This window comes from Miscanthus floridulus, chromosome 6, assembly GCF_019320115.1.
Source record: "Miscanthus floridulus cultivar M001 chromosome 6, ASM1932011v1, whole genome shotgun sequence".
Lineage (NCBI taxonomy): Eukaryota > Viridiplantae > Streptophyta > Magnoliopsida > Poales > Poaceae > Miscanthus > Miscanthus floridulus.
In genome coordinates this window covers 27,893,092-27,920,835 of record NC_089585.1, presented here as the reverse complement: position 1 = coordinate 27,920,835, position 27,744 = coordinate 27,893,092, and the positions used below count along the sequence as shown (strand labels likewise).

The window sequence follows — 27,744 nt, the reverse complement described above, 5'->3', positions numbered from 1 at the left end:
AGTTTCTGGATGTGGGGGTAGCGTGTCTTAGTCTCGGAGAGTACTTCACTGATGAAGTAAATAGGTTGTTGGATGGGTAGGGCATGCCCTTCTTCCTGCCTCTCAACCACCATGGCTGCACTGACCACCTGGGTCATTGCGGTGATGTAGAGTAAGAGGGCCTCACCCTTGGCTAGTGGTACTAGGACGGGAGGATTAGTGAGCAATGCCTTGAGCTTGGCGAGGGCTTCTTCGGCCTTGGGGGTCCAAGAAAAGCATTCCGATTTCCTCAAGAGATGGTACAGAGGCAAGCCTTTTTCGCAAGGCACGAGATGAAGCGGCTCAGGGCCGCGAGGCATCCCATAACCCTTTGTACTCCCTTGAGGTCTCGGATTGGTCCCATGTTGGTCATGGCCGAGACCTTCTCTAGGTTGGCCTCGATGCCGCGCTCCGAGACTATGAATCCCAAGAGCATGCCTCAGGGAACCTCAAAGACACACTTTTCGGGGTTGAGCTTGATGCCCTTTTCTCTGAGGCATCTAAAGGCTATTTCCAAGTCGCTGACGAGATCACTGGCCTTCCTAGACTTGACCATGATGTTGTCCATGTAGGCCTCAATGGTTCACCTAATGTGCTCACCAAAGACATGGGTCATGCACCACTAGGTATGTGGCCCCTGTGTTTCTGAGGCCGAACATCATAGTCACATAGTAGTACATGTCGAATGGTGTGATGAAGGAAGTCACGAGCTGGTCAGACTCTTTCATCTTGATTTGATGGTAATCGGAATACGCATCAAGGAAGGATAGGGTTTCACATCCCGCAGTGGAGTCAATGATTTGGTCGATTCGGGGTAATGGGAAAGGGACTTTTGGACATGCTTTATTCAGACCAGTGTGGTCTACACATATTCTCCACTTCCCATTTTTCTTCTTAACTAATACAGGATTAGCTAACCACTCTAGATGGGACACTTCTTTGATGAATTCGGCCGCCAAAAGCTTCTGCACCTCCTCACCGATGGCCTTGCGCTTCTCCTCATCGAATCGGCGTAGGCGCTGCTTCATTGGTCTGGAGCCGGCCTTGATGTCCAAGGCATGCTCGGCGACCTCCCTTGGTATGCCTGGCATGTCCGAGGGACTCCACGCAAATACATTGGCATTCATGTGAAGAAAGTCGACAAGCACGACTTCCTATTTGATGTCGAGGGTGGCGCTGATCCTCAGCGCCCGACCGTCGGAGCCATTGGGGTCGACCGGGATGAGCTTGATGGCCTTCGTGGGCTCGAAAGTCCTAGCGCGATGCTTGGAGTCAGGCGCCTCGCTACCAAGTCGGTCGAGGTTGAAGATGAGGGTCTCGGTCTCTACGAGAGCCACAGTGTACTCGATGCACTCAATGTCACAGTCATATGCATGCTCGTACGTGGACTCGACAGTGATGACACCATTGGGGCCCGACATCTTGAGCTTGAGGTAGGTGTAGTTGGGGACCGCTATGAACCTGGCATAGCACGGCTGCCCCAAGATGGTGTGGTAGGTTCCCTTGAACCCAACCACCTCGAAGGTGAGGACCTCCTTGTGGTAGTTGGAGGGAGTACCAAAGCAAATGGGCAAGTCGATGCACCTGAGGGGCCGCGTGTGTTTCCCCGACACAATGCCATGGAAAGGCACGGCGTCACCTCGAAGCTATGACTGGTCAAGCTCTAGGAGCTCTAGGGTATTGGCGTAGAGGATGTTGAGGCCGCTGCCTCTGTCCATCAACACCTTAGTGAGCCAGGTGTTGCCGATGATGGGGTTGACGACAAGTGGGTACTGCCCGAGGTTCGGGACATAATCTGGGTGGTCATCCTAATCAAAGGTGATCACCTCTCGAGACCAGTTGAGGTACTGGGGAGCGGCCACCTCCACCGAGAAGACCTCCTAGTGCTCCCTCTTTCGCTGGCGTGCCGTGAGGTACGTTGAAGGCCCGCCGAAGATCATGAAGGCGTTGTGTACCTCAGGGAACCTGTTGTCCTTGTCGTCGTTGCTGGCGCCCCTCTTCTTGGCATCGTCGTCGGGGAGCCCAAGCTTGGTGTAGTAATGCCGGAGCATGGTGCACTCCTTGAGGGTGTGCTTCACCGGGCCCTGGTGGTAAGGGTAGGGCTTCTTAAGCATATCGTCGAAGAGCCCGGGGCCTCTGGGGCCTCGGGGATTCTTGCGCTCTACAGCCATGACTAGGCCAGCCTCGAGGACTTCTTGCTTCCCCTGGTGACCCTTCTTCTTTTTCTTGGAGAGGTGGGGAGCTGAGGCCTCGGGGGCCTCGTCCCTCCGCTTCCCCTTGGTGTTGTTATCGGGGAAGATGGCCCCAATGGCCTCTTCACCCAAGGCGAAGTTGGTGGCGATGTCAAGGAGTGCGGCCGCCAAGGTTGGCACATTCTGGCCTAACTCTCGGACTAGGTCTCGGTAGGTGGTGCTGGAGAGGAAAGCCTGAACAATTTCTGAGTCACCGACTGCTTGGCAACTCGGTGCATTTCTTAGGAGAAGCGCCGGATGAAGTCTCGGAGAGACTCGTCTGGCCCCTAGCGACAACTCTTGAGGTCCCAGGAGTTCCCAGGTCGCATGTATGTGCCCTGAAAGTTCCCAACGAAGACCCTTACCAAGTCATGCCAGTCATGGATCTGCGAGGGAGGGAGGTGTTCGAGCCAGGCTCACACCGAGTTTGATAGGAACAATAGGAGTTTGCTGGATGATGAGTAGGTCATCATCCACGCTACCTAGCTGACAAGCCAAGCAGTAATCGGCCAGCCAAAGTTCGGGATTGGTCTTGCCACTGTACTTCATGAGGTTGGCCGGTTGCCGAAACCGGGCCAGGAAATGAGGAGCGCGGATAGCTCTGCTAAAAACTCGAGGGCCAGGCGGCTCAGGAGAAGGACTATGGTCCTCCCCACTATCATAGCGGCCACCTCGGTGCGGGTGGTAGCCGTGGGTGGGACCCTCATTATCGTGGCACCGTCGCCTGCTGACCACATCATGGTCGCCTTGCGCCTCGCGTCGGTTACTGAGGCGGTCATGCACCGAGGGGACCCTATTGGCTGTTGGTGCCCGAGCGGGCTCAGGATGAACCGAGGCCTCCCTGTCCTACCAAGGTGGTGCCGTGGGAAGTTCCGAGGTGCCTCCGCATAGTTGAGAGGCGGAACTTTCGACCTGCTGCACCGTGGCAGTCTCAAGGAGGTCCTAGAGCTCGTCGTGAGCCTGTCGTCCCTCTGGGGTAGAGGGCTCGGGCATCGTTCGGAGTAGCATTGCCACTACCACAATGTTCTAGCTAGCACGATTGAAGATAGGGGGTTGCTCACCCCCTTTGTCGTTGTTGATGCGGCGATTGACAGTCGTGAGCCCTTCGCCGGGCTGCTCCGTCCTCACCGTGACCCTATTGCTCTAGCTCGAGGGTGTCTCGAAGCTGCTGCAGTAGGAGTTGGTCTTGCTTGACCTTGGCTTGAAGCTCACGGAGCTACTCCAAGTCAAGGCATCGAAGCTCCTTGGGGTTCATGTTCCACGCTGCCGGTGGCATGATGCGTGGAGGTGTGGCATCACCTACCCCCTAGTGAAGTGGGGAACGGTTGCCTGCCCCGTCATCCTCATCACTTGCTCTTGGCATCCTGAGCTCGATGTGGAAACACTCGTGAGTAGGGTCGTAAGTGTCTTCATTGTCGAAGTCAGAGTAACCAAAGCAGTAGTCGCTCGCGGCCAAGAAGCGGCACATAGCTTTGGGGTCGCAAAGCCTAAAAAAGTCTGCTCTAGCCCACGCCTCGTCCTCCTCTGAGGAGTCAGCACAGGTGTGAGTCGAGGTTGTGGAGTCAAGTTCGAGAGCAAAGCGTTGGTGGCGTCTTGAGGGCTCCACATGTGTGGAAGCATAGGCGGCGGCAGCGTTCCTCAGCCCGAAGGGGTATGGGGATGGTGCCATCGCCGGGCTTTGCTCCGCTGGAGCAGACTCCTTAGGAGGTGATGAGGCAGAGCTTGATGATGGGGCATCACTGCGCGCCACCAGCGCCTTTCCTGTGTCCAGGCTCAGGCTAGATAGGTTCCCAACCAGGGACCATGTGCCAACAGCTAGGCATGGGATATCGGCGGAGCGCGGACACATCGCCTTGGGCTTGCGTGGGGTCAGGGTGGTCCTGACCGTGCTGTGCCTGGCGAGCGTGATGAGAGCAGCGGCCTAGGCACCGCCTATGCCTATACTGCTGAGGGCATGATGTCAGTCGATGGTTCGGTGGGGCTCTAGGATGAGAGGAGTACCATATCGTACTCATGTCCTAGAGACATGAACTCTAGGCTCCTGAACCAGATTATCATGTCGAGATGCAGTGGTCGCATGGGGTCTACCATCTAGAACTTGTTGGGATGACGAAGATGACACGTAGTACTGCCCCTACCTGGTGCACCAACTGTCGATGTTTTGGACTAGCGGGCCCTCAACCAACTAGTGAAAATGTACTACTGTGCCTCTAATCCCTGGATGGTGATGCAAAGAGACACAAGGTTTATACTGGTTCAAGCAAGAGGTGCCCTACGTCCAGTCTGAGAGATCGATCTTGTATTCCTTGCACCGAAGTGCTTGTAGTAGGGGGTTACAAGCAGGGCGAGAGAGGGAGCTAGTCCCAAGTCTCTAGCGTGGAGTGGTGCGAATTGCCTGAGATGTTGATCTTAGGCAGTGGGGAAGCATGCGCGTTATAGAGTGTCACTTGCGTGCATGCAGCGTGAGTTTGTCTGTCCGCGTTCGTCTACCCTGTATGTGTCTATCTTGTGTGTCCGTTCCTAAAAATGGCCCCAGGTCCCTCCCTTTTATAGTTGAAGGGGGGACATGGGTGATACATGCGTTCGCTACGCGGCGTCCTATAGGCAGAAAGCTCTAGTGTCCTAGCTCCACCATTAGCCCTCACTGCCAAGATTCACTACTAGCTCTCATCCATTGCTCCACGTCGGTAAGCCCTTACTCCAACACCATCGTGACCTAACCCGATCTGCTTCAGAGCTTTGACTTCAATTGCATCTAGGGCTATCAATTCATAGCAAACCCTAACCCTAGCGGTCCTAGTGTTCCCCCCACGTGTCACTTCTCTTTTCATTGGATCACCGTTTCATCAGGTAGCAAGCTAGTCGATTCAATTTTGTACCTACATTGCTTGCTCTCATAGGGTTTCGCATCTATTAGATATATCGTATTTACTTGTATATCCATCTATTCCATCGTGCTGCGAGTCGGTGCTATTGAGGTGTCTGTGATAGTTGATAGTCAACTTAGAGCCAAGCTTGCGAGTACGGATTGAGGCCAAGCCTCAAAAGTGTCAGTGGACAGTTGGTCTTTTCAGCGGCAGTGGTTCTAGTCAGATCAGATGGCTCGCACCAAGAATGTTGGTGATGGTCCAGGGGATGACGATTGGAGGCCCCTACCTCGTCAGCCTACAGGACCTAAAGGCAAGGCGACAAAGCAGGTTGTATCAAAGAAGCGCAAGTACCCTGATGCAGAGACAACGAGAGCTGCAGCAGTCGCTGAGGCCACAGAGCATGCCGAGAGAGGAGGTGCCCGCAGTGGAGTTGTCATCGCAGATCATCTAGCACCAGACGCGTAGGGCAGACTTGAGCGTGTTGAGCATCTTCATGGTAGTCCACCTGGGACTGTCATGATGGCAGGACGACGTCTTCCCATTATGGATCCTCAGCCTCAAGGGGAGTCATAGCAGGAGTCATAGCAGCAACCCCCACCAGTAGAGCCTCAGCTAGCTTAGGAGATACTAGAGGGAGAGCAGTCACAGCAGCCTTAGGAGGGTAAGGAGGGCTAGCAGGCTAAGGAGACTGAGCAGGCACCCTAGCCACTGCTACGCCGCTCTGGTCGTACCTGGGTTCTAGTGTCACCGAGGCCGCCGACATAGCGAAGGGGATCACGTCCACCACCTCATCCATAGGGTTCGCCTCTAGTGATTCACCTTGACTTGAGGGCCACCATGGCCAAGCAGGTCCGACAGCTAAGGTTTGTAGAGTTGAGGTGTGGTTTCCTCCGAGGAGGGATGAGAGAGCAGCAGAGGGTTTCTATACACCACTTCAGGAAGACTTCTACAATGCATATCTGAACAGTGGGGCAGTCTTCTGATCTTAGAGAGTCTGCAGTATTGAGGCTATTATGGCAGCAGCCAGAGAGCATATCCGCCCCTACTTATCATATTTGTCAGGGCTGACAGATCTGATTGGCCTAGACAGGATTGTATGTACCATCTTGGGTTCGACAGTTCTATGCTTTGCTCTATGTTGACTCGCATTATAACTTTATACACTTTGCATTCAGAGGCAGAGACTACAGGATGATGAGTTTTAGGGCCAGGGAGATACTGAGGCTATAGGAGCAGCCTGTCACGTTACATGAGGTATGTTATGGATAGCAAGAGCCTCCCAGGCATCCTCATGGAGGTTTGGTGCCCCCTACAGATCTTGTGCGCCATTGCTTCAAGGAGCCCCTTGGTGAGGGGTCAAGGAGGAATCCTAGTGATCTTACTCCTACAGCTTGAGTGTTAGAGGCTATCATCAGGAGGACACTATTTCCCAGGTTGGGATACAGAGAGGGTCTGACTCGCCTACTAGCTTTGGCTCCTTAATGCCCTGATGCAGCAGATAGTGTTCGATATTTGGGATCTTCTTCTATCTAAGATGGAGGACACGATAGCTGAGGGCTTCAAGGGTCATAGTCAGCTTCCATTTGCACATTAGGATCACATTCCTTATGCTCAAGGATGTGCAAGTTAGGACACCAGAGATGGTTGCAGAGTATAAGAGGTGCCACCACAGAGTTTCTAGCTTATAACATGGCACAGAGGATCAGGCATAGCACACCATAGGCATCCACTCAGCCTTGCTGTCGTCTAGATGTACTAGAGTCAGTAGCTTAGTAGGACAAGATTATCATAGGCATAGCCGCTACTGAGGAGGAGTAGCTTGAGGCTCAGGAGGAGAGGAGCGAGTCTAGTGATAGTTCAGATGACGACTACCTACCAATTCCTCAGATGCCTCCATGCAGACACGATGTAGAGGCCAGTAGTTCTGGCTTAGCTCCACCTACACCGCAGATGGACCCCGCTTTGATTGCTATTCTTGAGCGGATGCAGCAGGATCAGGCATGACAGGCTCAAGAGACCGCTACCAACTTTGCACAGTTTTAGGCTTGTTAGGACGAGTTCCAGCGACAGCAGCAGATCCTCCAGTAGCAATAGTAGCAGCAGATGCATCAGCAGTAGTTACTCATGCAGCAGCAACTTATGGGATTTATGCAGCATGTAGTAACAGCACTTGGGGCTCCACAGTCACAGCCTTCACCCTAGCTTGCTCAGCCTACCACCACTACGACAACTCCAGCAGTATAGCCCAGTGGGCTTTAGAGTCAGGGATAGCCTCCAGCTCTGTTTGCTTCTCCCATGGTACAGGTGTCCCAGTGGTTATCCTTGCCAGTGGTAGCCCCACAGTTCACACCATATCATATGAGCTTCACAACAAACCAGTCACCCTCGCTATTTGTGCCTGACACGTCAGTATCCAGGAGTCTTGGAGCATCTTTCAGCGAGTTGATAGCGATGCCTACACCACCATATATGTATGCCCTAGGTCCTTCTACAATAGCTCCTGTCGCTGTGACTACTCAGTGGCTCCCTTGTTCTGTCACATCTTTAGATCCTACGATAGATATACCGGTAGCATCATAGGCAGCACCTGCCCCAACTCAGACCTAGACCGCTTTAGAGACTCTTCCAGCCATAGAGGGTCAATTAGTATAGAGCTTAGGGTCAGATGATGATGGTGCCCAGTTTTAGCTTGCTCCTCATACCTCAGTGCCCGGCTCGTCCGCTGTAGCCCCACCGACCGACCCTTAGGTTTTGGTGTTTGACGCCAAAGGGGGAGAGGGTTCGAGTATGTAGACTCAGGGGGAGCATCTTTTAGGGGGAGTCTAGTTAGCTATTAGTCTATTATATACATTTGGAGTTTTATTTGTGTGATACACTATTACTATTATGCATTCATGTGTTTACTTTCATGCATACTATTATATCTATGTGTCAGTGTTTTGGACCGACAGGCCCTCAACCAACTAGTGAAAATGTACTGCGTGCCTCTAATCCTGGATGGTGATGCAAAGAGACACAAGGTTTATACTGGTTCAGGCAAGAGGTGCCCTACGTCTAGTCTGAGAGATCAATCTTGTATTCCTTGCATCGAAGTGCTTGTAGTAGGGGGTTACAAGCAGGGCGAGAGAGGGAGCTAGTCCCAACTCTCTGCGTGGAGTGGTGCGAATTGCCTGAGATGTTGATCTCTGGTAGTGGGGAAGCGTGCGCATTACAAAGTGTCACGTGCATGTGTGTGAGTTTGTCTGTCCGTGTTCGTCTACCCATATGCGTCTATCTTGTGTGTCCGTTCCTAAAAATAGCCCCAGTCCCTCCCTTTTATAGTTGAAGGGGGGACAGGGGTGATACATGTGTTTGCTACATGGCGTCCTATAGGTGGAGGTGGTGTGTCTGAGCCCTATAGCTTGCTACTGTGGTGGCATGGTCGATGGAGCGGTCTTTGTCCTTGATGCACTGGAGCAACGCGCTGGTCACACCTGATCCTGTGTGGCGTGGAAGCTCTAGTGATAGCTTGACGTAGGGCATGGTAGGTGACATGCTAGTTGCTATGTGTTGACCACGTAAAGAGCCGATGCTCAGTTGGTATTGAGGCCGAGCCATCATGGGGGGCTCGGCGGGCACGAATCCTAAGGCTACCGAGACCGTAAAGTGGATTGCTGAGGCTTGGAGGGAGTAGTTGGTCCTATACTATGATTCTGAGGCTATAGTGACCTGGACTTAACTCCCCATGCCATGTTGTTCCTAGGGTAGGGGTTAGGTAGCACAGTGCAGTGCGGGCATCGGTCATGGGCACAGTGCCGAGCACAGTGACCGGTAACCTCTGCCCTATCTTGTCTCGGGCGACATGGTGTTGATGTGACTCCCATCTCGTTGGTCACTCCGCTATGTCGAGCCATCATCTGGCTGATGTCATGGGAGTGGTTGGTCGCATTAACTAGACGTGATGTTCTATCAGGGAGATTGGTCAAGGCGGAGGCGATGGGGTCATTGCCGAGCTGGCCTCGAGCAAGGCAGAGAATCGACACCTCGTCCAAGGCTTTATGCGTGGGGCCTCGAGCAAGATGGAGAATTGGTTCCCCATTCGAGGCCTTTTGTGTGAGGCCTCGAGCGAGGCAGAGAATCAGCAGGCCGTCCAAGGCCTTTTGTGTGAGGCCTCGAGCAAGGCGGAGATTTGGTAGGCCGTCCAAGGCCTTTCGTGCGAGGCCTCGAGCGAGGCGGAGAGTCGGTGGCCTTGGACAAGGCCGGGGGTTATCCAATAGTTGTCGCTTGGCTTTGATTTTGACAAGGTCTAAGCTTTTTTTGGTTTTTGCTTAGGGGACCCCTTTTTATGGTACCCGACAGTAGCCCCCGAGCCTTAGGGAGAGTGTGAGCGCTCTCCCTGAGGTTTTGACAAGACTCGGCTCACGGTAGCTCCTGGCGGGATGGTGTTTTATACTCGAGGCCTCGGTGGGTGCGCATGAGCGCACTCGACGGGTGTAGCCCCCGAGGCCCTGGAGGAGTGGATTTATTCCTCCAGGGGCTTTTCTTACATCATGCGAGGGGTTTTATTGTGTTTACCGAGCCTATGAGTGCGAGTTCGGGTCGCTGAGTCTTCGACTGGGTTGCAGGAAGAGCCCCCGAGCCTCTGCGTGGGGCAAGAGGGCGATCAGGAGTTTCCCTATCTTTTTAGTGCAGCCCTCACACATCCTTTTGTTCAGAAGGAGAGGTGGAGGATGCCATGCTACCCTCGATGGGCGCGAGCAGCGGCACCTCCGGTGAGCTGTTATCGGGTAAGTCCGAATGGAAGGCCCATGCCCCATTCGATAGGGGTTGGCTAGCGGTCTAAAGATGCACTCCAAAAGTACCAGAGGGCTTCTCTAGTGGGTCCTAGGGCCGTTCAATGGGCCCTAGGGGCTCGATGCCTCCCTATGATGGGATCCCATTCAGAGACCTCCCTACCGGTCTCGGACAAGACTTAGGGCATCCCAAGCATTTACTTGCTTGGGCCTTGGCCATGTACGGGCTCGCCCATAGTCATCCCTGACTCTGTTCGTCCTAGGGTAGCTATCGAAACCTTTGGGGGCCCAACCTTCGAACCTCTAGACCGTAATGGGCACTGGTGCCCTTTATCGCGTTTTTCCCTGCAAGTTCGGGTTACTTGTCTTCGTCCTGGGTGCAGGAAGAGCCCCCGAGCCTCCGCACGGAGCAAGAGGGTGGTCAGGAGTTCCCCTGGCTTTTGTGTGACCCTCACGCATCCTTTTCATTTGGAAGGAGGGGTTGTTTGCCGAGCCCTTAAGTGCGAGCCTAGGTCGCTGGGTCTCGGCAAGGTTGCAGAAAGAGCCCCCTAGCCTCTACACGGAGCGAGAGGGTGGTCAGGAGTTCCCCTAGCTTTTTGTGCGACCCTCGTGCATCATTTTTGTTCAGAAGGAGGGGTTGTTTGCTGAGCCCTTGAGTGTGAGCCTAGGTTGCTGGGTCTCGGCAAGGTTGCAGGAAGAGCCCCCTAGCCTCTGCACGGAGCGAGAGGGCGATCAGGAGTTCCCCTGGCTTTTTGTGCGACCCTCGCGCATCCTTTTTGTTTGGAAGGAGGGGTTGTTTGCTGAGCCCTCGAGTGCGAGCCTAGGTCACTAGGTCTCGGCAAGGTTGTAGGAAGAGCCCCCTAGCCTCTGCATGGAGTGAGAGGGCGGTCAGGAGTTCCCCTAGCTGTTTGTGCGACCCTCGCACATCCTTTTCGTTTGGAAGGAGGGGTTGTTTGCTGAGCTCTCGAGTGCGAGCCTAGGTCGCTGGGTCTCAGCAAGGTTGTAGAAAGAGCCCCTGAGCCTCTGCATAGAGCAAGAGGGCAGGTCAGGAGTTCCCCTAGCTTTTTATGTGACCCTCACGCATCCTTTTCATTCGAAAGGAGGGGTGGAATATGCCAGGCTACCCTCAGTGGGCGTGAGCTGTGACACTTCCATGAGCTGTTATCGGGTAAGTCCGAGTGGAGGCCCATGCCCCATTCGATAGGGGTCGGCTAGCGGTCTAGAGACGCACTCCAAAAGTACCAGAGGGCTTCTCTAGTGGATCCTAGGGCCGTTCGATGGGCCCCGGGGGCCCGAGGCCTCCCTAAGGTGGGATCCCATTCGGAGACCTCCCTGCCAGTCTTGGACACGACTTAGGGCATCCCGAGCAATCACTTGCTCAGGCCTTGGCCATGTACGGGCTCGCCCATAGTTGTCCCTGACTCTATTGCCCTGGGGCGGCTGTCGAAACCTTTGGGGGCCCAGCCTTCGAACCCCTGGACCATAACGGGCTCGGTGCCTAGTTCCTTCATCTAAAAGGAATCGGGTGGGGGATATTCCCCTCCCATTGGCTAACAATAGCAGGCACGCCTTTTGAGGCGGTTTTCTTGGGGAGGCAGAATAGCGCCTACCACTACTGCGGTTGAATGCGATGCGGTGTTAGTGGATGGGACATAACCGTGCGTGCGATTAATAAGGAAAATGTGGGTGCGTGGGCGGTAAAATCGGATCTGGATCAACTGTATCGGATTTGAGGGAAACTTCCCCAATTTCGTCACCCGTCCATTTTGTCCCCTTCCCGTATAAATACGCAATGAGCCTTGTCCCTCCCCTCCTTACCTTGCCTGCATTCGCCATTGCTACCCTCGAGCCATTGCTAGGAACAGAGAGCATCGGGGAGAAGAAGAGAGAAGGGCGAGGGAGAGAGAGAGAGAGAGGTAGAGCGAGGTTTATCGCCGTAGCCACATTCTCCACCGCACAATGGCTGGTGGCCCTGTCATCCTCCTGGCGGACCCTTGGGGTCCATCCGACGTGTCCGTGGAGACGCTGCAGTCACTCATCGACGACGGCCTTCTCCGCCCAGTTATCAACCCCAATAGCTAGAGTGGATCGCTCTGTCGGGTGAGCCAGAGCCGAGGCCACGCGACGGGTACATCGTGAGCTTCGTGTCTTTCCATAAGCGTGGTCTCGGCCTATCGGTGGACCAGTTCATGCGGGCGCCCCTACATTAATACGACATGGAGCTTCACAACTTCAACCCCAACTCCATCGCGCAGGTGGCCATCTTCATCACCATTTGCGAAGGGTACTTGGGCATTGCCCCCCATTGGGAGCTGTGGCTCCACCTCTTCTGGGCAGGGCATACCACCAAGCTGACGAGCACGATGGGTATGAGGAAGGTGATGAGGGCCGGTGGCTACACTCTCCAAGTGCACCAAGACCGGCAGCACCTTTACATCCCGACCTAGCTCGCGTCAACCAATCGCTGTTGGTACACCAGCTGGTTCTACCTCCACAATGATGATGGTGGGCTTCCCCCTACACTAGGCGGATCGTGGAGAGCTAGCCGAAGAAGTGGAGGTACGGCATCCCGCTGGCCGACCAGCCCAAGCTGCAGCCGCTCCTAGAGGGGTTGGAGAGGCTGTGGAGCCGCAGTCTTACAGCGGCTGTGGTCATGGCTGCCTTCCACCATCGGAGGGTGCTACCGCTGATGGCTTGGTGGCGGCGCCTGTTCGAGATGACACCGGGTGAGCCGATTGAGGGCATCTAAATGCTTGTCGACACCCTCTCTAACAAGGAGATTCTGTGTCGGGTGAGTGAGATGGTGGAGGGGTGGCTGAAGATCGGTGGTCTAACCCCGTTCATGATGCGCCCATTGCGGGGGTACCTCTCTCTAGTGAGTCACATGCTGCTATGGCCCCTGAGGCCTCCTCGTTCCTCGCTGTTTCCCATTCCCTTATTTGTGTTCGCCATTCCTACAGGGGATGAGAGACGTGCAAGCCTCCCCACCACCCGTTCCCGAGGACGTAGAGTGGCAGGTGGTGAACCGGGCGCACGTCGAGGCACAGAAGAAGCGAAAGGACGCTGAGGAGGCAAAGCGCAAGAGGAAGATCCTTGAGCGCGAGGAACTAGAGAAGCACCGCCGGCAGTAGAGGCAGGACAGTCTCTCGGTGGAGGCATCTCTATCGCCATCGCTGTTAATGGACTCTTTGGGCGAAGATGATGAGAGTGAGGTGGGGCGAGGTCCTCGGGACCATCTCCCTGATGTCGGGGCATCAGCGAGTGGCCTAGTGTTCCCAGGATGAGGAGGGGAGGGCACCTCGGGCCGGTGATCGCCTGCCCTCGGGCCGAGGCCGACATGCTCGAGGCACGGGCGTTAGGGAAGTGCGCCATCAGCCTAGTGGGCTCGACGGCAGAGGTAGAGCAGGTGGCGGCGAGGGCGACACAACTGCCCCCGTAGAGGATCGAGGGGGTGCTGGAGTCCAGCGAGGGCCGACCAATAGTAGTGGATACAAAGGCGGTGCCACTGCCGCTGCCATCGCCATTGCAGAGGAGGGTCGCAGTGCTGAAGCGGTTGCGTCCCTGCTTGAGGTGAGTGTTTTTTCAGCGGAGTTTGTATCGTCTCCCGCTCGCTTTATGGTCATATGCTGACCAAGTGGGTGTTTTGCCTTTAGCCAGAAGCATCAGGCGGAGGTGCTTGCCCTGGCGCCGCGTAAGTCACTCAAGGTGAGCATGGGCTCCACCACTCAACGGGTGGTGGAGGCGCAGGCCACCATACAGCATGGCATGGCTTCGATGAGGGCCGACCTGAAGGAGCTGGTTGGCCAGGGAGAGGCTACCGGGGTGGCCACGGAGCGAACGGGGGAGGAAACACCTATGCCTCGCGAGGCCGAGGCCCGTGAGTCAGTTGGGGCCGAGGTGCCCTCATTTATCGAGGCCACCGAAGGCGAGACTGAGGCCCCCCGGACTTCTAAGGCCAAGGCGATGGAGGCCAGGGCGCCGAGGACCACCGAGGCCGAAGTGGCGGGGACTGGAGCCCCCGAGACCACCGAGGCCAGGGTGGCGGGGGCATGTGTGAGCGCAGCAAAGCTGGTGGCCCAGGAAGTGGAGGCAGAGGTGGGGCAGGCCTCAATACCACCACCGGTCCAAGGCCCGCCGCCATTGTAGGAGAGCGCCTGGGAAGTGGAGGTCCATTCGATCTCCTCCGATAATACTTCCCGGGGGAAGGAGGTGGCGGATGTCGAGGCGGCCAGCACTGTGGAGCAGCTGGCTCTGACCTCTAGCAAGGGAAGCTTGGCCCTCGTGCGGGTACAACCCAAGCCCCACGGGTGGGATCACCCACGTGTCTTGTGGCAGAGCCAGGACGACCCTAAGGGGGAGCCTCTGTTCGCCCTTAAGGACGTGGCCGAGGGGGGCACGCTGGGACACCTTCGAGCAATACTGCCGTTTGGTAGAGCGGTCGCTGCAGACAGCACTATCCATCATGGCCGATGATCTGCCCGGGGTCGCCTAGGTACGCGCCTTCTTTTCTCGTGTGATGCCGTCTTTTTCCAAGTTTTCTCATAGTGCATGACCCTTGTTCTGCCTATCAGGAGCTCGAGGCCCGGTCTCTCAGGAAGTTGTTGTTCCTCCGGCTAGAGAGGGACGTCTAGGACCAGCTTCGGCAGCAGAAGGATCTGCTTGCCAATGCCAACGAGCTTCTATCCATGCGGAGCGTAGAGGTGGAGGACCTCTGCCTTCACTGTGCCAATATGACGGCCAAGGCGGCCACAGCTCGGGAGCAGGCTGCCCCTTTGGTGGCGCGGATCAAGGAGTTGGAGGAGGAGCTGACCTGGGTGGCCAGCGATCGAGACACCTTTAGGTCTTGGGCTGAAGAAGCGCCGACCTCTACCAAGGCCCTTGCTGGGCAGCTAGGGGCGGAGTAGGGCGCGCACCTGCTGATGAAAGGCACCCTGGCAGAGGCCCTTAAGGTGACCGAGGCCTCCTGGACCGAGGCTCTGGTCTGGAAAGGAAAGGCTGAGGGTGAGTCTAGTTCCCCTCATTTTACTTGTTTTTCTTGTGTTCGACCCCTAACTCCCTAGTGTGATGTAGAGCTAGAGAAGGAGGCTTCTAGGGCAGCCGAGGCTTCTCGGGTCGAGGTCTAGGGCTAGAAGGAGAAAGCCGAGGCCTCTCTGGTCGAGGTCCAGCGCTGGAAAGAGAAAGCCGAGGGTGGGTCCCATAGGCCTTTACCCCTATTTGGCTTATTTTCTTTTGCGCTTAACCCCATCCTGCTTGTTTTGGTGCAGTGTTGGAGAAGGAGGTCTCCTAGGCAGCTAAGGCCTCTGCCATAGTACAGGCAGTGCTTGAGGCCAAGATTGGGGAGCACAACGTGCTGTAGAGTGCCGCTCGTGTCATCTGCGAGGCCCTAGAGGTTGAGGGGGTCTAGTCGGGTAGATCCCTTAGGAGCCGCTTGACCGCGTTGAATGGCCAGGTGCGCGAGCGACTCCAGGGAGTGCTGCACACAGGCATCAAGCATGCCCTGGCCGTCATCTCCTCGCACTACACCAGCGTCGACCTCGAGGCCGTTAGTGATGGCTATGTCTTGGCTAAGGACGACGAGGAGGCCGATGAGGAGGTTGCGAAGCTGATGGAGGTGGCTGAGGGCCCTGGCATAGTGCTGGCCAAGCTATTCGAAGAGGAGGAGGTTCCTTCCACGCCGTCCACCAATGCAGGAGATCCTGAGCCTTGACCTAGGCCAAAGAGGCCATGTAAATAAATTAGGATTATTATCGTGACATTTGTGGCCGTCGAGGCCTTTTTTAAAGTACTTATGCGTCTATGCTTTCTAATCGTTTCTTTTTATGGTATTTCTGAGCCTCTGCCCTCTATCATGTTTCTGAACATATCACTTGCAAAAAACTTCCTCGGAGCCTAAGCTGTCCCTAGGGCAAAAGGTGGTGAGGGAGTGCTATAGCCCGGAGGCATAGGCCGTCTCACGACTCGGCTGGCCTTTTGGCCCTAAGACAGACTTTCGGTCCTTAAGTCTTTTACAATTGATTTGTCAGAGCGTGCTAGAGAGTTTGGCATAGAATTTTTTTTTAAAAAATAACTAAAAATGGTGCGTGGGACTTAGGGGGGAGTCCCCCTTCTAGCCCCCGAGGGAGACTTGGTTCTGTAGAGGCAGAGCCGTGTCTTGTTCGAGCCCCGCGGTGGGCACCTCTACAGAGGCGGAGCCAAGTCTCCCTTATGGTGTTATCGTAACGCTGAGGCCTGCGATGGGCTCAAGAGGTTTCTAAAAAATTAGAACAATTAAAGAACACTTCTTTATTGTATTTCGAGAAACAACGTATACAATGCTTGGAAACTTAAGGGTAAAAGCGATGTAGCTGTTCTATGTTCCAAGCGTCGGTGAGGATTTCACCCTTCTCATTGGCTAGCTTGTAGTTCCCGGGCTTCAGCACTTGGGCGACGATGTATGGCCCTTCCCATGGCGGGGTAAGCTTGTGGCGGCCCTTGTTGTTCTGCCTTAGTCTCAGTACCAGGTTGCCTACCTTCAGGTCTCGGCTTCGAATGCGCTGGGTTTGGTAGCATCGTAGAGCTTGCTGGTACTTGGCTGAATGTAGTAGTGCAATGTCTCAGGCTTCCTCCAATTGGTTTGCTTTACTCGTTGTAGGCCTGTAGTCTCGGGGAGCCGTACTCTAGGTCAGTGGGGAGGATGGCCTTAGCTCCATAGACTAGGAAGAACTGCGTGAACCCTGTGGCTCGGCTCAGGGTATTCCTCAGGCTCCAGATGACCGATGGGAGTTCGGCAAGCCATTTCTTGCCAAACTTCTTCAACCGGTTGTATATTCTTGGCTTGAGGCCCTGTAGGATCATGCTATTGGCATGCTCTACTTGGTTGTTTGTCCTAGGATGTCCTACGGCTGACTAGGCCACACGGATGTGGTGGTCATCGCAGAAAGTTAGGAACTTATGGCCAGAGAACTATGTCCCATTGTTGGTGATGATGGTGTTTGGAACCCCAAACCTGTGGATGATATCAGTGAAGAACAGCACCGCTTGCTCAGGACTTGATTCGAATTGATCGGACGATGCCTCGATCCACTTGGAGAACTTATCAATTGCTACCAGCAGATGGGTGTAGCCCCTAGGGGCCTTCTGCAGAGGTCCAACCATGTCGAGCCCCCACATGGCGAATGGCCATGTGACGGGGATGGTTTGGAGGGCTTGGGCTGAGAGATGCAGTCTGCCGTGCATAGTACTAGCATCCCTCGTAGGAGCGTACAAGCTTGGTGGCAGTCAACAATAGCCATTGGAGAGTAAAACACTTAGCGGAAAGCATTTCCAACGAGCGTCCTGAGGTGCTGCATGGTGCCCATAGGCTCCTGCAGTGCAAGTCCCAAAGTAGGGCTTGGCCTTCCTCGGTGGTGATGCATCGTTGGAGGACGCCAGATGGGCTTCGCCTATACAACTCGCCAGTTGCTGAGGACATAAGTCTTGGCTCGCCGAGCAAGCCATCGGGCTTTCGGTCCTATCTGTGGGAAGCTCTCCTCGGATGAGGCAACCAAGGAATGGGACTCGCCAGTCTATGCCCTGGTTGGCCTCGGGAGGCTCCGCGTTGACTTCCATGACCTTGGGCTCGACCGAAGGAGTCTCAGGCGACAGAGGGGGCCTCGAAGCCCTACGATGGGCTCAACCGGTGGGCCCTCTTCTGCTACCGAGGCATAGTCGATGGAAGGCATGTGGAGGTCTCTAGGTGAAGACATTCAAGGGGGACCAGGGGCCCGTGCCAACTGCCATCTTTTCTAGTTCATCCACGGCCTCGTTGAATTTACGCGTGATGTGGTTGAGTTCAAGACCATTGAACTTGTCTTCTAGGCGACGTACCAACTTGTAGTACGCCTCCATTTTGGGGTCATGGCAGTTCGACTCCTTCATCACTTGATCAACAACGAGCTACAAATTGCCCCGTATGTTGAGGCAGCCGCACTCCAAGTTCAATGGCGATCTGCAAGCCATTGACGAGGGCTTTGTACTCAGCTGCATTGTTGGAGGCAGCGAAGTGGAGCCGAATCATATAGTGCATGTGCACTCCTAAGGGGTGAGACGAAGAGCAGACCCACGCCTGCCCTGGTCTTCATCAGGGACCCATCGAAGTACATATTCTAGCTTTCCGCCTAGGACTTGAGCGGGTGGCAGTTGGGTGTCGGTCCACTCAGCCACAAAGTCAGCCAAGACCTAGGGATTTAATTGCCTTCTGAGGCATAAAAGACAGGGCTTCCCCCATGAGTTCGATGGCCCACTTGGCTATCCTACCCGAGGCCTCCCGGTTATGGATTATCTCTCCCAAAGGGAAAGATGACACCACAGTCACTAGGTGGGACTCGAAGTAGTGACGTAGCTTGCGTCGAGCCAAGACTACGGCATAGATCAGTTTCTGGATGTGGGGGTAGCGTGTCTTAGTCTCGGAGAGTACTTCACTGATGAAGTAAATAGGTTGTTGGATGGGTAGGGCATGCCCTTCTTCCTGCCTCTCAACCACCATGGCTGCACTGACCACCTGGGTCATTGCGGTGATGTAGAGTAAGAGGGCCTCACCCTTGGCTAGTGGTACTAGGACGGGAGGATTAGTGAGCAATGCCTTGAGCTTGGCGAGGGCTTCTTCGGCCTTGGGGGTCCAAGAAAAGCATTCCGATTTCCTCAAGAGATGGTACAGAGGCAAGCCTTTTTCGCAAGGCACGAGATGAAGCGGCTCAGGGCCGCGAGGCATCCCATAACCCTTTGTACTCCCTTGAGGTCTCGGATTGGTCCCATGTTGGTCATGGCCGAGACCTTCTCTAGGTTGGCCTCGATGCCGCGCTCCGAGACTATGAATCCCAAGAGCATGCCTCAGGGAACCTCAAAGACACACTTTTCGGGGTTGAGCTTGATGCCCTTTTCTCTGAGGCATCTAAAGGCTATTTCCAAGTCGCTGACGAGATCACTGGCCTTCCTAGACTTGACCATGATGTTGTCCATGTAGGCCTCAATGGTTCACCTAATGTGCTCACCAAAGACATGGGTCATGCACCACTAGGTATGTGGCCCCTGTGTTTCTGAGGCCGAACATCATAGTCACATAGTAGTACATGTCGAATGGTGTGATGAAGGAAGTCACGAGCTGGTCAGACTCTTTCATCTTGATTTGATGGTAATCGGAATACGCATCAAGGAAGGATAGGGTTTCACATCCCGCAGTGGAGTCAATGATTTGGTCGATTCGGGGTAATGGGAAAGGGACTTTTGGACATGCTTTATTCAGACCAGTGTGGTCTACACATATTCTCCACTTCCCATTTTTCTTCTTAACTAATACAGGATTAGCTAACCACTCTAGATGGGACACTTCTTTGATGAATTCGGCCGCCAAAAGCTTCTGCACCTCCTCACCGATGGCCTTGCGCTTCTCCTCATCGAATCGGCGTAGGCGCTGCTTCATTGGTCTGGAGCCGGCCTTGATGTCCAAGGCATGCTCGGCGACCTCCCTTGGTATGCCTGGCATGTCCGAGGGACTCCACGCAAATACATTGGCATTCATGTGAAGAAAGTCGACAAGCACGACTTCCTATTTGATGTCGAGGGTGGCGCTGATCCTCAGCGCCCGACCGTCGGAGCCATTGGGGTCGACCGGGATGAGCTTGATGGCCTTCGTGGGCTCGAAAGTCCTAGCGCGATGCTTGGAGTCAGGCGCCTCGCTACCAAGTCGGTCGAGGTTGAAGATGAGGGTCTCGGTCTCTACGAGAGCCACAGTGTACTCGATGCACTCAATGTCACAGTCATATGCATGCTCGTACGTGGACTCGACAGTGATGACACCATTGGGGCCCGACATCTTGAGCTTGAGGTAGGTGTAGTTGGGGACCGCTATGAACCTGGCATAGCACGGCTGCCCCAAGATGGTGTGGTAGGTTCCCTTGAACCCAACCACCTCGAAGGTGAGGACCTCCTTGTGGTAGTTGGAGGGAGTACCAAAGCAAATGGGCAAGTCGATGCACCTGAGGGGCCGCGTGTGTTTCCCCGACACAATGCCATGGAAAGGCACGGCGTCACCTCGAAGCTATGACTGGTCAAGCTCTAGGAGCTCTAGGGTATTGGCGTAGAGGATGTTGAGGCCGCTGCCTCTGTCCATCAACACCTTAGTGAGCCAGGTGTTGCCGATGATGGGGTTGACGACAAGTGGGTACTGCCCGAGGTTCGGGACATAATCTGGGTGGTCATCCTAATCAAAGGTGATCACCTCTCGAGACCAGTTGAGGTACTGGGGAGCGGCCACCTCCACCGAGAAGACCTCCTAGTGCTCCCTCTTTCGCTGGCGTGCCGTGAGGTACGTTGAAGGCCCGCCGAAGATCATGAAGGCGTTGTGTACCTCAGGGAACCTGTTGTCCTTGTCGTCGTTGCTGGCGCCCCTCTTCTTGGCATCGTCGTCGGGGAGCCCAAGCTTGGTGTAGTAATGCCGGAGCATGGTGCACTCCTTGAGGGTGTGCTTCACCGGGCCCTGGTGGTAAGGGTAGGGCTTCTTAAGCATATCGTCGAAGAGCCCGGGGCCTCTGGGGCCTCGGGGATTCTTGCGCTCTACAGCCATGACTAGGCCAGCCTCGAGGACTTCTTGCTTCCCCTGGTGACCCTTCTTCTTTTTCTTGGAGAGGTGGGGAGCTGAGGCCTCGGGGGCCTCGTCCCTCCGCTTCCCCTTGGTGTTGTTATCGGGGAAGATGGCCCCAATGGCCTCTTCACCCAAGGCGAAGTTGGTGGCGATGTCAAGGAGTGCGGCCGCCAAGGTTGGCACATTCTGGCCTAACTCTCGGACTAGGTCTCGGTAGGTGGTGCTGGAGAGGAAAGCCTGAACAATTTCTGAGTCACCGACTGCTTGGCAACTCGGTGCATTTCTTAGGAGAAGCGCCGGATGAAGTCTCGGAGAGACTCGTCTGGCCCCTAGCGACAACTCTTGAGGTCCCAGGAGTTCCCAGGTCGCATGTATGTGCCCTGAAAGTTCCCAACGAAGACCCTTACCAAGTCATGCCAGTCATGGATCTGCGAGGGAGGGAGGTGTTCGAGCCAGGCTCACACCGAGTTTGATAGGAACAATAGGAGTTTGCTGGATGATGAGTAGGTCATCATCCACGCTACCTAGCTGACAAGCCAAGCAGTAATCGGCCAGCCAAAGTTCGGGATTGGTCTTGCCACTGTACTTCATGAGGTTGGCCGGTTGCCGAAACCGGGCCAGGAAATGAGGAGCGCGGATAGCTCTGCTAAAAACTCGAGGGCCAGGCGGCTCAGGAGAAGGACTATGGTCCTCCCCACTATCATAGCGGCCACCTCGGTGCGGGTGGTAGCCGTGGGTGGGACCCTCATTATCGTGGCACCGTCGCCTGCTGACCACATCATGGTCGCCTTGCGCCTCGCGTCGGTTACTGAGGCGGTCATGCACCGAGGGGACCCTATTGGCTGTTGGTGCCCGAGCGGGCTCAGGATGAACCGAGGCCTCCCTGTCCTACCAAGGTGGTGCCGTGGGAAGTTCCGAGGTGCCTCCGCATAGTTGAGAGGCGGAACTTTCGACCTGCTGCACCGTGGCAGTCTCAAGGAGGTCCTAGAGCTCGTCGTGAGCCTGTCGTCCCTCTGGGGTAGAGGGCTCGGGCATCGTTCGGAGTAGCATTGCCACTACCACAATGTTCTAGCTAGCACGATTGAAGATAGGGGGTTGCTCACCCCCTTTGTCGTTGTTGATGCGGCGATTGACAGTCGTGAGCCCTTCGCCGGGCTGCTCCGTCCTCACCGTGACCCTATTGCTCTAGCTCGAGGGTGTCTCGAAGCTGCTGCAGTAGGAGTTGGTCTTGCTTGACCTTGGCTTGAAGCTCACGGAGCTACTCCAAGTCAAGGCATCGAAGCTCCTTGGGGTTCATGTTCCACGCTGCCGGTGGCATGATGCGTGGAGGTGTGGCATCACCTACCCCCTAGTGAAGTGGGGAACGGTTGCCTGCCCCGTCATCCTCATCACTTGCTCTTGGCATCCTGAGCTCGATGTGGAAACACTCGTGAGTAGGGTCGTAAGTGTCTTCATTGTCGAAGTCAGAGTAACCAAAGCAGTAGTCGCTCGCGGCCAAGAAGCGGCACATAGCTTTGGGGTCGCAAAGCCTAAAAAAGTCTGCTCTAGCCCACGCCTCGTCCTCCTCTGAGGAGTCAGCACAGGTGTGAGTCGAGGTTGTGGAGTCAAGTTCGAGAGCAAAGCGTTGGTGGCGTCTTGAGGGCTCCACATGTGTGGAAGCATAGGCGGCGGCAGCGTTCCTCAGCCCGAAGGGGTATGGGGATGGTGCCATCGCCGGGCTTTGCTCCGCTGGAGCAGACTCCTTAGGAGGTGATGAGGCAGAGCTTGATGATGGGGCATCACTGCGCGCCACCAGCGCCTTTCCTGTGTCCAGGCTCAGGCTAGATAGGTTCCCAACCAGGGACCATGTGCCAACAGCTAGGCATGGGATATCGGCGGAGCGCGGACACATCGCCTTGGGCTTGCGTGGGGTCAGGGTGGTCCTGACCGTGCTGTGCCTGGCGAGCGTGATGAGAGCAGCGGCCTAGGCACCGCCTATGCCTATACTGCTGAGGGCATGATGTCAGTCGATGGTTCGGTGGGGCTCTAGGATGAGAGGAGTACCATATCGTACTCATGTCCTAGAGACATGAACTCTAGGCTCCTGAACCAGATTATCATGTCGAGATGCAGTGGTCGCATGGGGTCTACCATCTAGAACTTGTTGGGATGACGAAGATGACACGTAGTACTGCCCCTACCTGGTGCACCAACTGTCGATGTTTTGGACTAGCGGGCCCTCAACCAACTAGTGAAAATGTACTACTGTGCCTCTAATCCCTGGATGGTGATGCAAAGAGACACAAGGTTTATACTGGTTCAAGCAAGAGGTGCCCTACGTCCAGTCTGAGAGATCGATCTTGTATTCCTTGCACCGAAGTGCTTGTAGTAGGGGGTTACAAGCAGGGCGAGAGAGGGAGCTAGTCCCAAGTCTCTAGCGTGGAGTGGTGCGAATTGCCTGAGATGTTGATCTTAGGCAGTGGGGAAGCATGCGCGTTATAGAGTGTCACTTGCGTGCATGCAGCGTGAGTTTGTCTGTCCGCGTTCGTCTACCCTGTATGTGTCTATCTTGTGTGTCCGTTCCTAAAAATGGCCCCAGGTCCCTCCCTTTTATAGTTGAAGGGGGGACATGGGTGATACATGCGTTCGCTACGCGGCGTCCTATAGGCAGAGGTGACGTGTCCGAGCCCTGTAGCTTGCTACTATGGTGGCATGGTCGATGGAGTAGTCTTTGTCCTTGATGCACTGGAGCGACGCGCCAGTCACACCCTGATCCTGTGCAGCGTAGGAGCTCCAGTGATAGCTTGACGCAGGGCATGGCGGGCGACATGCTGGTTGTTGTGTGTTGACCACGTAAAGAGCCAAGGCTCAGTTGGTATCGAGGCCGAGCCATCGTGGGGGGCTCGGCGGGCGTGAATCCCAAGGCTACCGAGACCCTGAAGTGGATTGCCGAGGCTTGGAGGGAGTAGTTGGTCCTATACACTGATTCCGAGGCTATAGTGACCCAGACTTAACTCCCCACGCCGTGTTGTTCCTAGGGCAGGGGTTAGGTAGCACAGTGTAGTGCGGGCATCGGTCATGGGCACAGTGCCGAGCACAGCGACCGGTAACCCCTGCCCTATCCTGTCCCAGGCGACATGATGTTGATGTGACTCCCATCTTGTTGGTCACTCTGCTATGTCGAGCCATTATCTGGCTGATGTTGCGAGAGTGGTTGGTTGCATTAACTAGATGTGACGTTCTATTAGGGAGATCGGTCAAGGCAGAGGCAATGGGGTCATTGCCGAGCCGGCCTCGAGCGAGGCGGAGAATCGACACCTCATCCGAGGCTTTACGCATGGGGCCTCGAGTGAGATGGAGAATCGGTTCCCCATCCAAGGCCTTTCGTGCAAGGCCCCAAGCGAGGCGGAGAATCGGTAGGCCGTCCGAGGCCTTTCGTATGAGGCCTCGAGCCAGGCAGAGATTTGGTAGGCCGTCCGAGGCCTTTCATGCGAGGCCTTGAGCGAGGCGGAGAGTCGGTGGCCTCGGACAAGGCCGGGGGTTATCCAATAGTTGTCTCTTGGCTTTGATTTTGACAGGAGTCTTAGAGCATCTTTCAGCGAGTTGACTGGGATGCCTACACCACCGCATATGTATGCCCCAGGTCCTTCTACAATAGCTCCTATCGCCGTGACTACTCAGAGGCTCCCTTCTTCTGTTGCATCTTCAGATCCTACGACAGATATACCAGTAGCATCACAGGCAGCACCTACCCCAGCTTAGACCCAGACTGCTTCAGAGACTCTTCTAGCCACAGAGGGTCAGTCAGTACAGAGCTCAGGGTCAGATGATGATGGCCTCCAGTTTCAGCTTGCTCCTCGTACCTCAGTGCCCGGCTCGTCCGCTGCAGCCCCACCGATCAACCCTTAGGTTTTGGTGTTTGACGCCAAAGGGGGAGAGGGTTCGAGTATGTAGACTTAGGGGAGCGTCTTTTAGGGGGAGTCTAGTTAGCTATTAGTCTATTATATACATTTGGAGTTTTATTTGTGTGATACACTATTACTATTATGCATTCGTATGTTTACTTTCATGCATACTACTATATCTATGTGATAGTGATATCTACGTGATTATGATATATGACATGTGTGCTCTCTACTTTGAATTCCTTTATATGTCATATCACTTGTGCTATGCTCATTTGCTTTTGCTTCCGCGTTTATACTCTGATGCAAATGAGCTTTATTACTTGTACTCATCCTTATTTCATATCCTTTGAGTACATTATGTTGGCTTGGGTCATATAAGCTTGGTTAACTCTTTTGGTTCCTATTAACAAAAGCTTATATGAACCAAGCATAACAAAAACCTCACTCTTTCACATACTCGAGGTGGTATTGTCATCAATCACCAAAAAGGAGGAGATTGAAAGCATCTAGGCCCCTTGTTGGGTTTCAGTGATTAATGACAATACAAGATTACTATGACTAACATGTGTTTTGTAGAGGCAATTAAGTTAGGTCATGGTAATGGAGATCAATTCGGCAATCAAGGTGGTCATGCCCCTACGATGGAAATCATTTCGGTTTTCAAAGGATGAACGACAAGGTTAAGGATGACTAGTTCTAAGTGTCGATTGGAGTTGGAGTGAAACTTAGAGTAGTTTAGGACTTTGTTTTTCATTTGGCCATACTATTAAGGGGGGTATGAACGGGTAGCTTGGCCTAGATGAGTCTAGTGAGTTAGGTGTGGTGCACACTTGTTAAAACTAGCACTAGGTAGCTCCACAACAGCCCTATGATCCTATGGAGCAAACTTCATTCACATATATTTGAGAGTTGGAAGTGAATGGAGGGTCAAATGCTGACCGGACGTTGGCTCCGGTGCGACTAGACACTGGCCACAGGGTCCGGTCAGTACATTTGATCAAGGAGATTGCGTTCGGTGCGACCGAACGCTGAGTGGTCAAGTGACCGAACGCTGAGAGGCAGCGTCCGGTCGACTCCAGTAAGGTTCCAGAGAAGGAAATCTATGACCGAACGTGTCCGGTCAGTATTGACTAGACCTTGGGGGTTCAGCGTCCGATCGAGTACAGTAAGCATCCAATGAGGGTTTAATGCGACCGAACGCGTCCGGTCAGTGGTGATCGGACCCTGTCAGTGTCTGGTCAACACTTAAACACTGGTGTGTGGGTTGAACTGACCAGAGCGTCCGGTCAACATGACCGGAGCGTCCGGTCACCCCGCAGAGGCACATAACGGTTCATTTTTCAGGCTGCCTTATAAATAGAAGCTCCACTCATGTGTGGAGTTACTTTTGCTCATTCCAACAGCTGAGAAACACGTTTGTGAGTGCCAAGAAGAGCAAGGTCCTAGTGAGGTGATTGAGATTTGAGAATCCAAGAGAGTAGCCTCATTAGTGAATCAAGAGTAGCAAAGTATGCATCCACCGTTCTCATTAGGCATCGCGTGGTCAAGTGAGAGTTCATGCTTGTTACTCTTTGTGATCGCCATCACCTAGATGGCTTGGTGGTGATTGGGAGCTTGGTGATCACCCGGCGGAGCTTGTGGGTGACCCAACTCAAGTTGTGAGCGGTTTTGGGTGATTCGCTGCGACGGAGAGTCAAAGAATCAACCCGTAGAGAGCACTTGATCCTTGCGTGGATCAAGGGGGAGCTACACCCTTGTGTGGGTGCTCCAACGAGGACTAGTGGGGAGTGGCGACTCTCTAATACCTCGGCAAAACATCGCCGCGTTCCTCTCTCTCTATTTACTTTGAGCATTTACTTTGAGTATTTACTTTGAGCAATTCAATACTTGTTTTTACATTCATAGAATTGTCATGCTAGAGTAAGTTTGGAACATAGGTTGCAAGTCCTTTTGTGCGTTAGATTAATAGAAACACTTTTCTAGGCACAAGGGGTTAATTGGGTTAACCATAGGATTTAATTATTGCTAGAAAATTTAGAATTTGCCCAATTGACCCCCCCCCCTCTTGGGCATCTTGATCCTTTCACCCATCAACACGTGCGCTATGAGTTCACTCCTGCTGCTCTGCTAGGATCAACACACTCAGCACATGGTGTTACGCCTTGTTTAGTTCCAAAATGTTTTCCCAAAAAGTGCCTACAGTAGCCATCACATCGAATCTTGCAATACGTGCATGGAGCATTAAATGTAGATGAAAAAACTAATTGTACAGTTTGGTTGGAAAACTAATTGAGCCTAATTATTCCATGATTGAACACTAATTACCAAATAAAAACAAAAGTGCTACAGTAGCCAAATTCCGAAATTTCACCCACCTAAACAAGGCCTTATCCGATTGTTTCGACACTTTTATGTTGGTGGAAGATACGCCCCGGTAATGTCCCCTGCGACAAACCAAACAACAGTGTTTAGGATCAAGTGGCTCCATATGGTGCCACTCCATGAACCAAAGACATATTCGCGCTGAGAATTTAAGCCTTGGTTTTTCTTCTATGTGGTCACTTTTCCAACTAAAATATAACATAGTAACTCATATTTGCTAAAAACACGACAAAAAAATAGCATTTGCTCTACGGTTTTGTTCATCACATCGTTTACCTGTCTATTGCTTTCGTCTTAGATCCATAAGATTTCACCATCAATGCCTAGTTCCACCACAGTAATAATTTATATGTTGAAAACACCACAAAATTAAAACATTTGCTCTACGGCTTTTTTGTCTAGTTGGCTGTTGCTTTCGTCTTTGAGGTACGCAGTACGACATTTCATCATCACTTGAACACCTAGTTCCACCATGATAAATTAGACTACCATTTTCATTGGAGGTTCTGTTCATAAAAATAAAAAAGTTTTAAGGTATTATAGGCCTCGTTCGGCTTGCTGAAACTTGGCTGAATTGGCTGAAAAACATTGTTCTGCCTAAATTATTGTGAGAGAAAAACACTGTTCTGGCTGAAAAAACAAGCTAAATAGTGCGGATTATAAGTTAAACTAAACGGGGCCATAGTAATAAACAAGTTAAAAGGCGAAATAGTTTTTTAGCGACCTGAAGCCATGCTATATCATTTAGATGTTTACTCCCTCTGTTCTAAATTAACACAGATTAGTTGGTTTGGTTCCTTGTGGTGGAACCTGCCCATCCAAGGTTAAGTTTTCGATGGGTGCTCGTATTTTTCTAGATTTATTCTATGATTTAACGGCACTATGCTTTCAGTGGTAGGCGACGTCTTCGTCGACAGCGATGCGCTTGTGGTGACTTCGTGTCAATGAAATATGGTTGGCAGTCTACCAAGGGGTATGCCCAAGGTA

General features: G+C 53.7%; 2 protein-coding genes across 2 annotated transcripts; both read right to left on the bottom strand.

The window, feature by feature from the left end:
* Positions 1-1,172: 1,172 nt before the first annotated feature.
* Positions 1,173-2,069, bottom strand: LOC136460398 (uncharacterized). The gene is made up of 2 exons (XM_066460110.1): positions 1,974-2,069; positions 1,173-1,553 (listed from the first exon to the last, which is right to left on the bottom strand). Exons 1-2 carry the CDS (start codon positions 2,067-2,069, stop codon positions 1,173-1,175), a joined length of 477 nt encoding a protein of 158 aa, XP_066316207.1.
* Positions 2,070-19,453: 17,384 nt separating this feature from the next.
* LOC136460397 (uncharacterized) lies at positions 19,454-20,350 on the bottom strand. Its single transcript, XM_066460109.1, has 2 exons — positions 20,255-20,350; positions 19,454-19,834 (listed from the first exon to the last, which is right to left on the bottom strand). The coding sequence occupies exons 1-2, from the start codon at positions 20,348-20,350 to the stop codon at positions 19,454-19,456; spliced, it is 477 nt and encodes a 158-aa protein (XP_066316206.1).
* Positions 20,351-27,744: the final 7,394 nt, after the last annotated feature.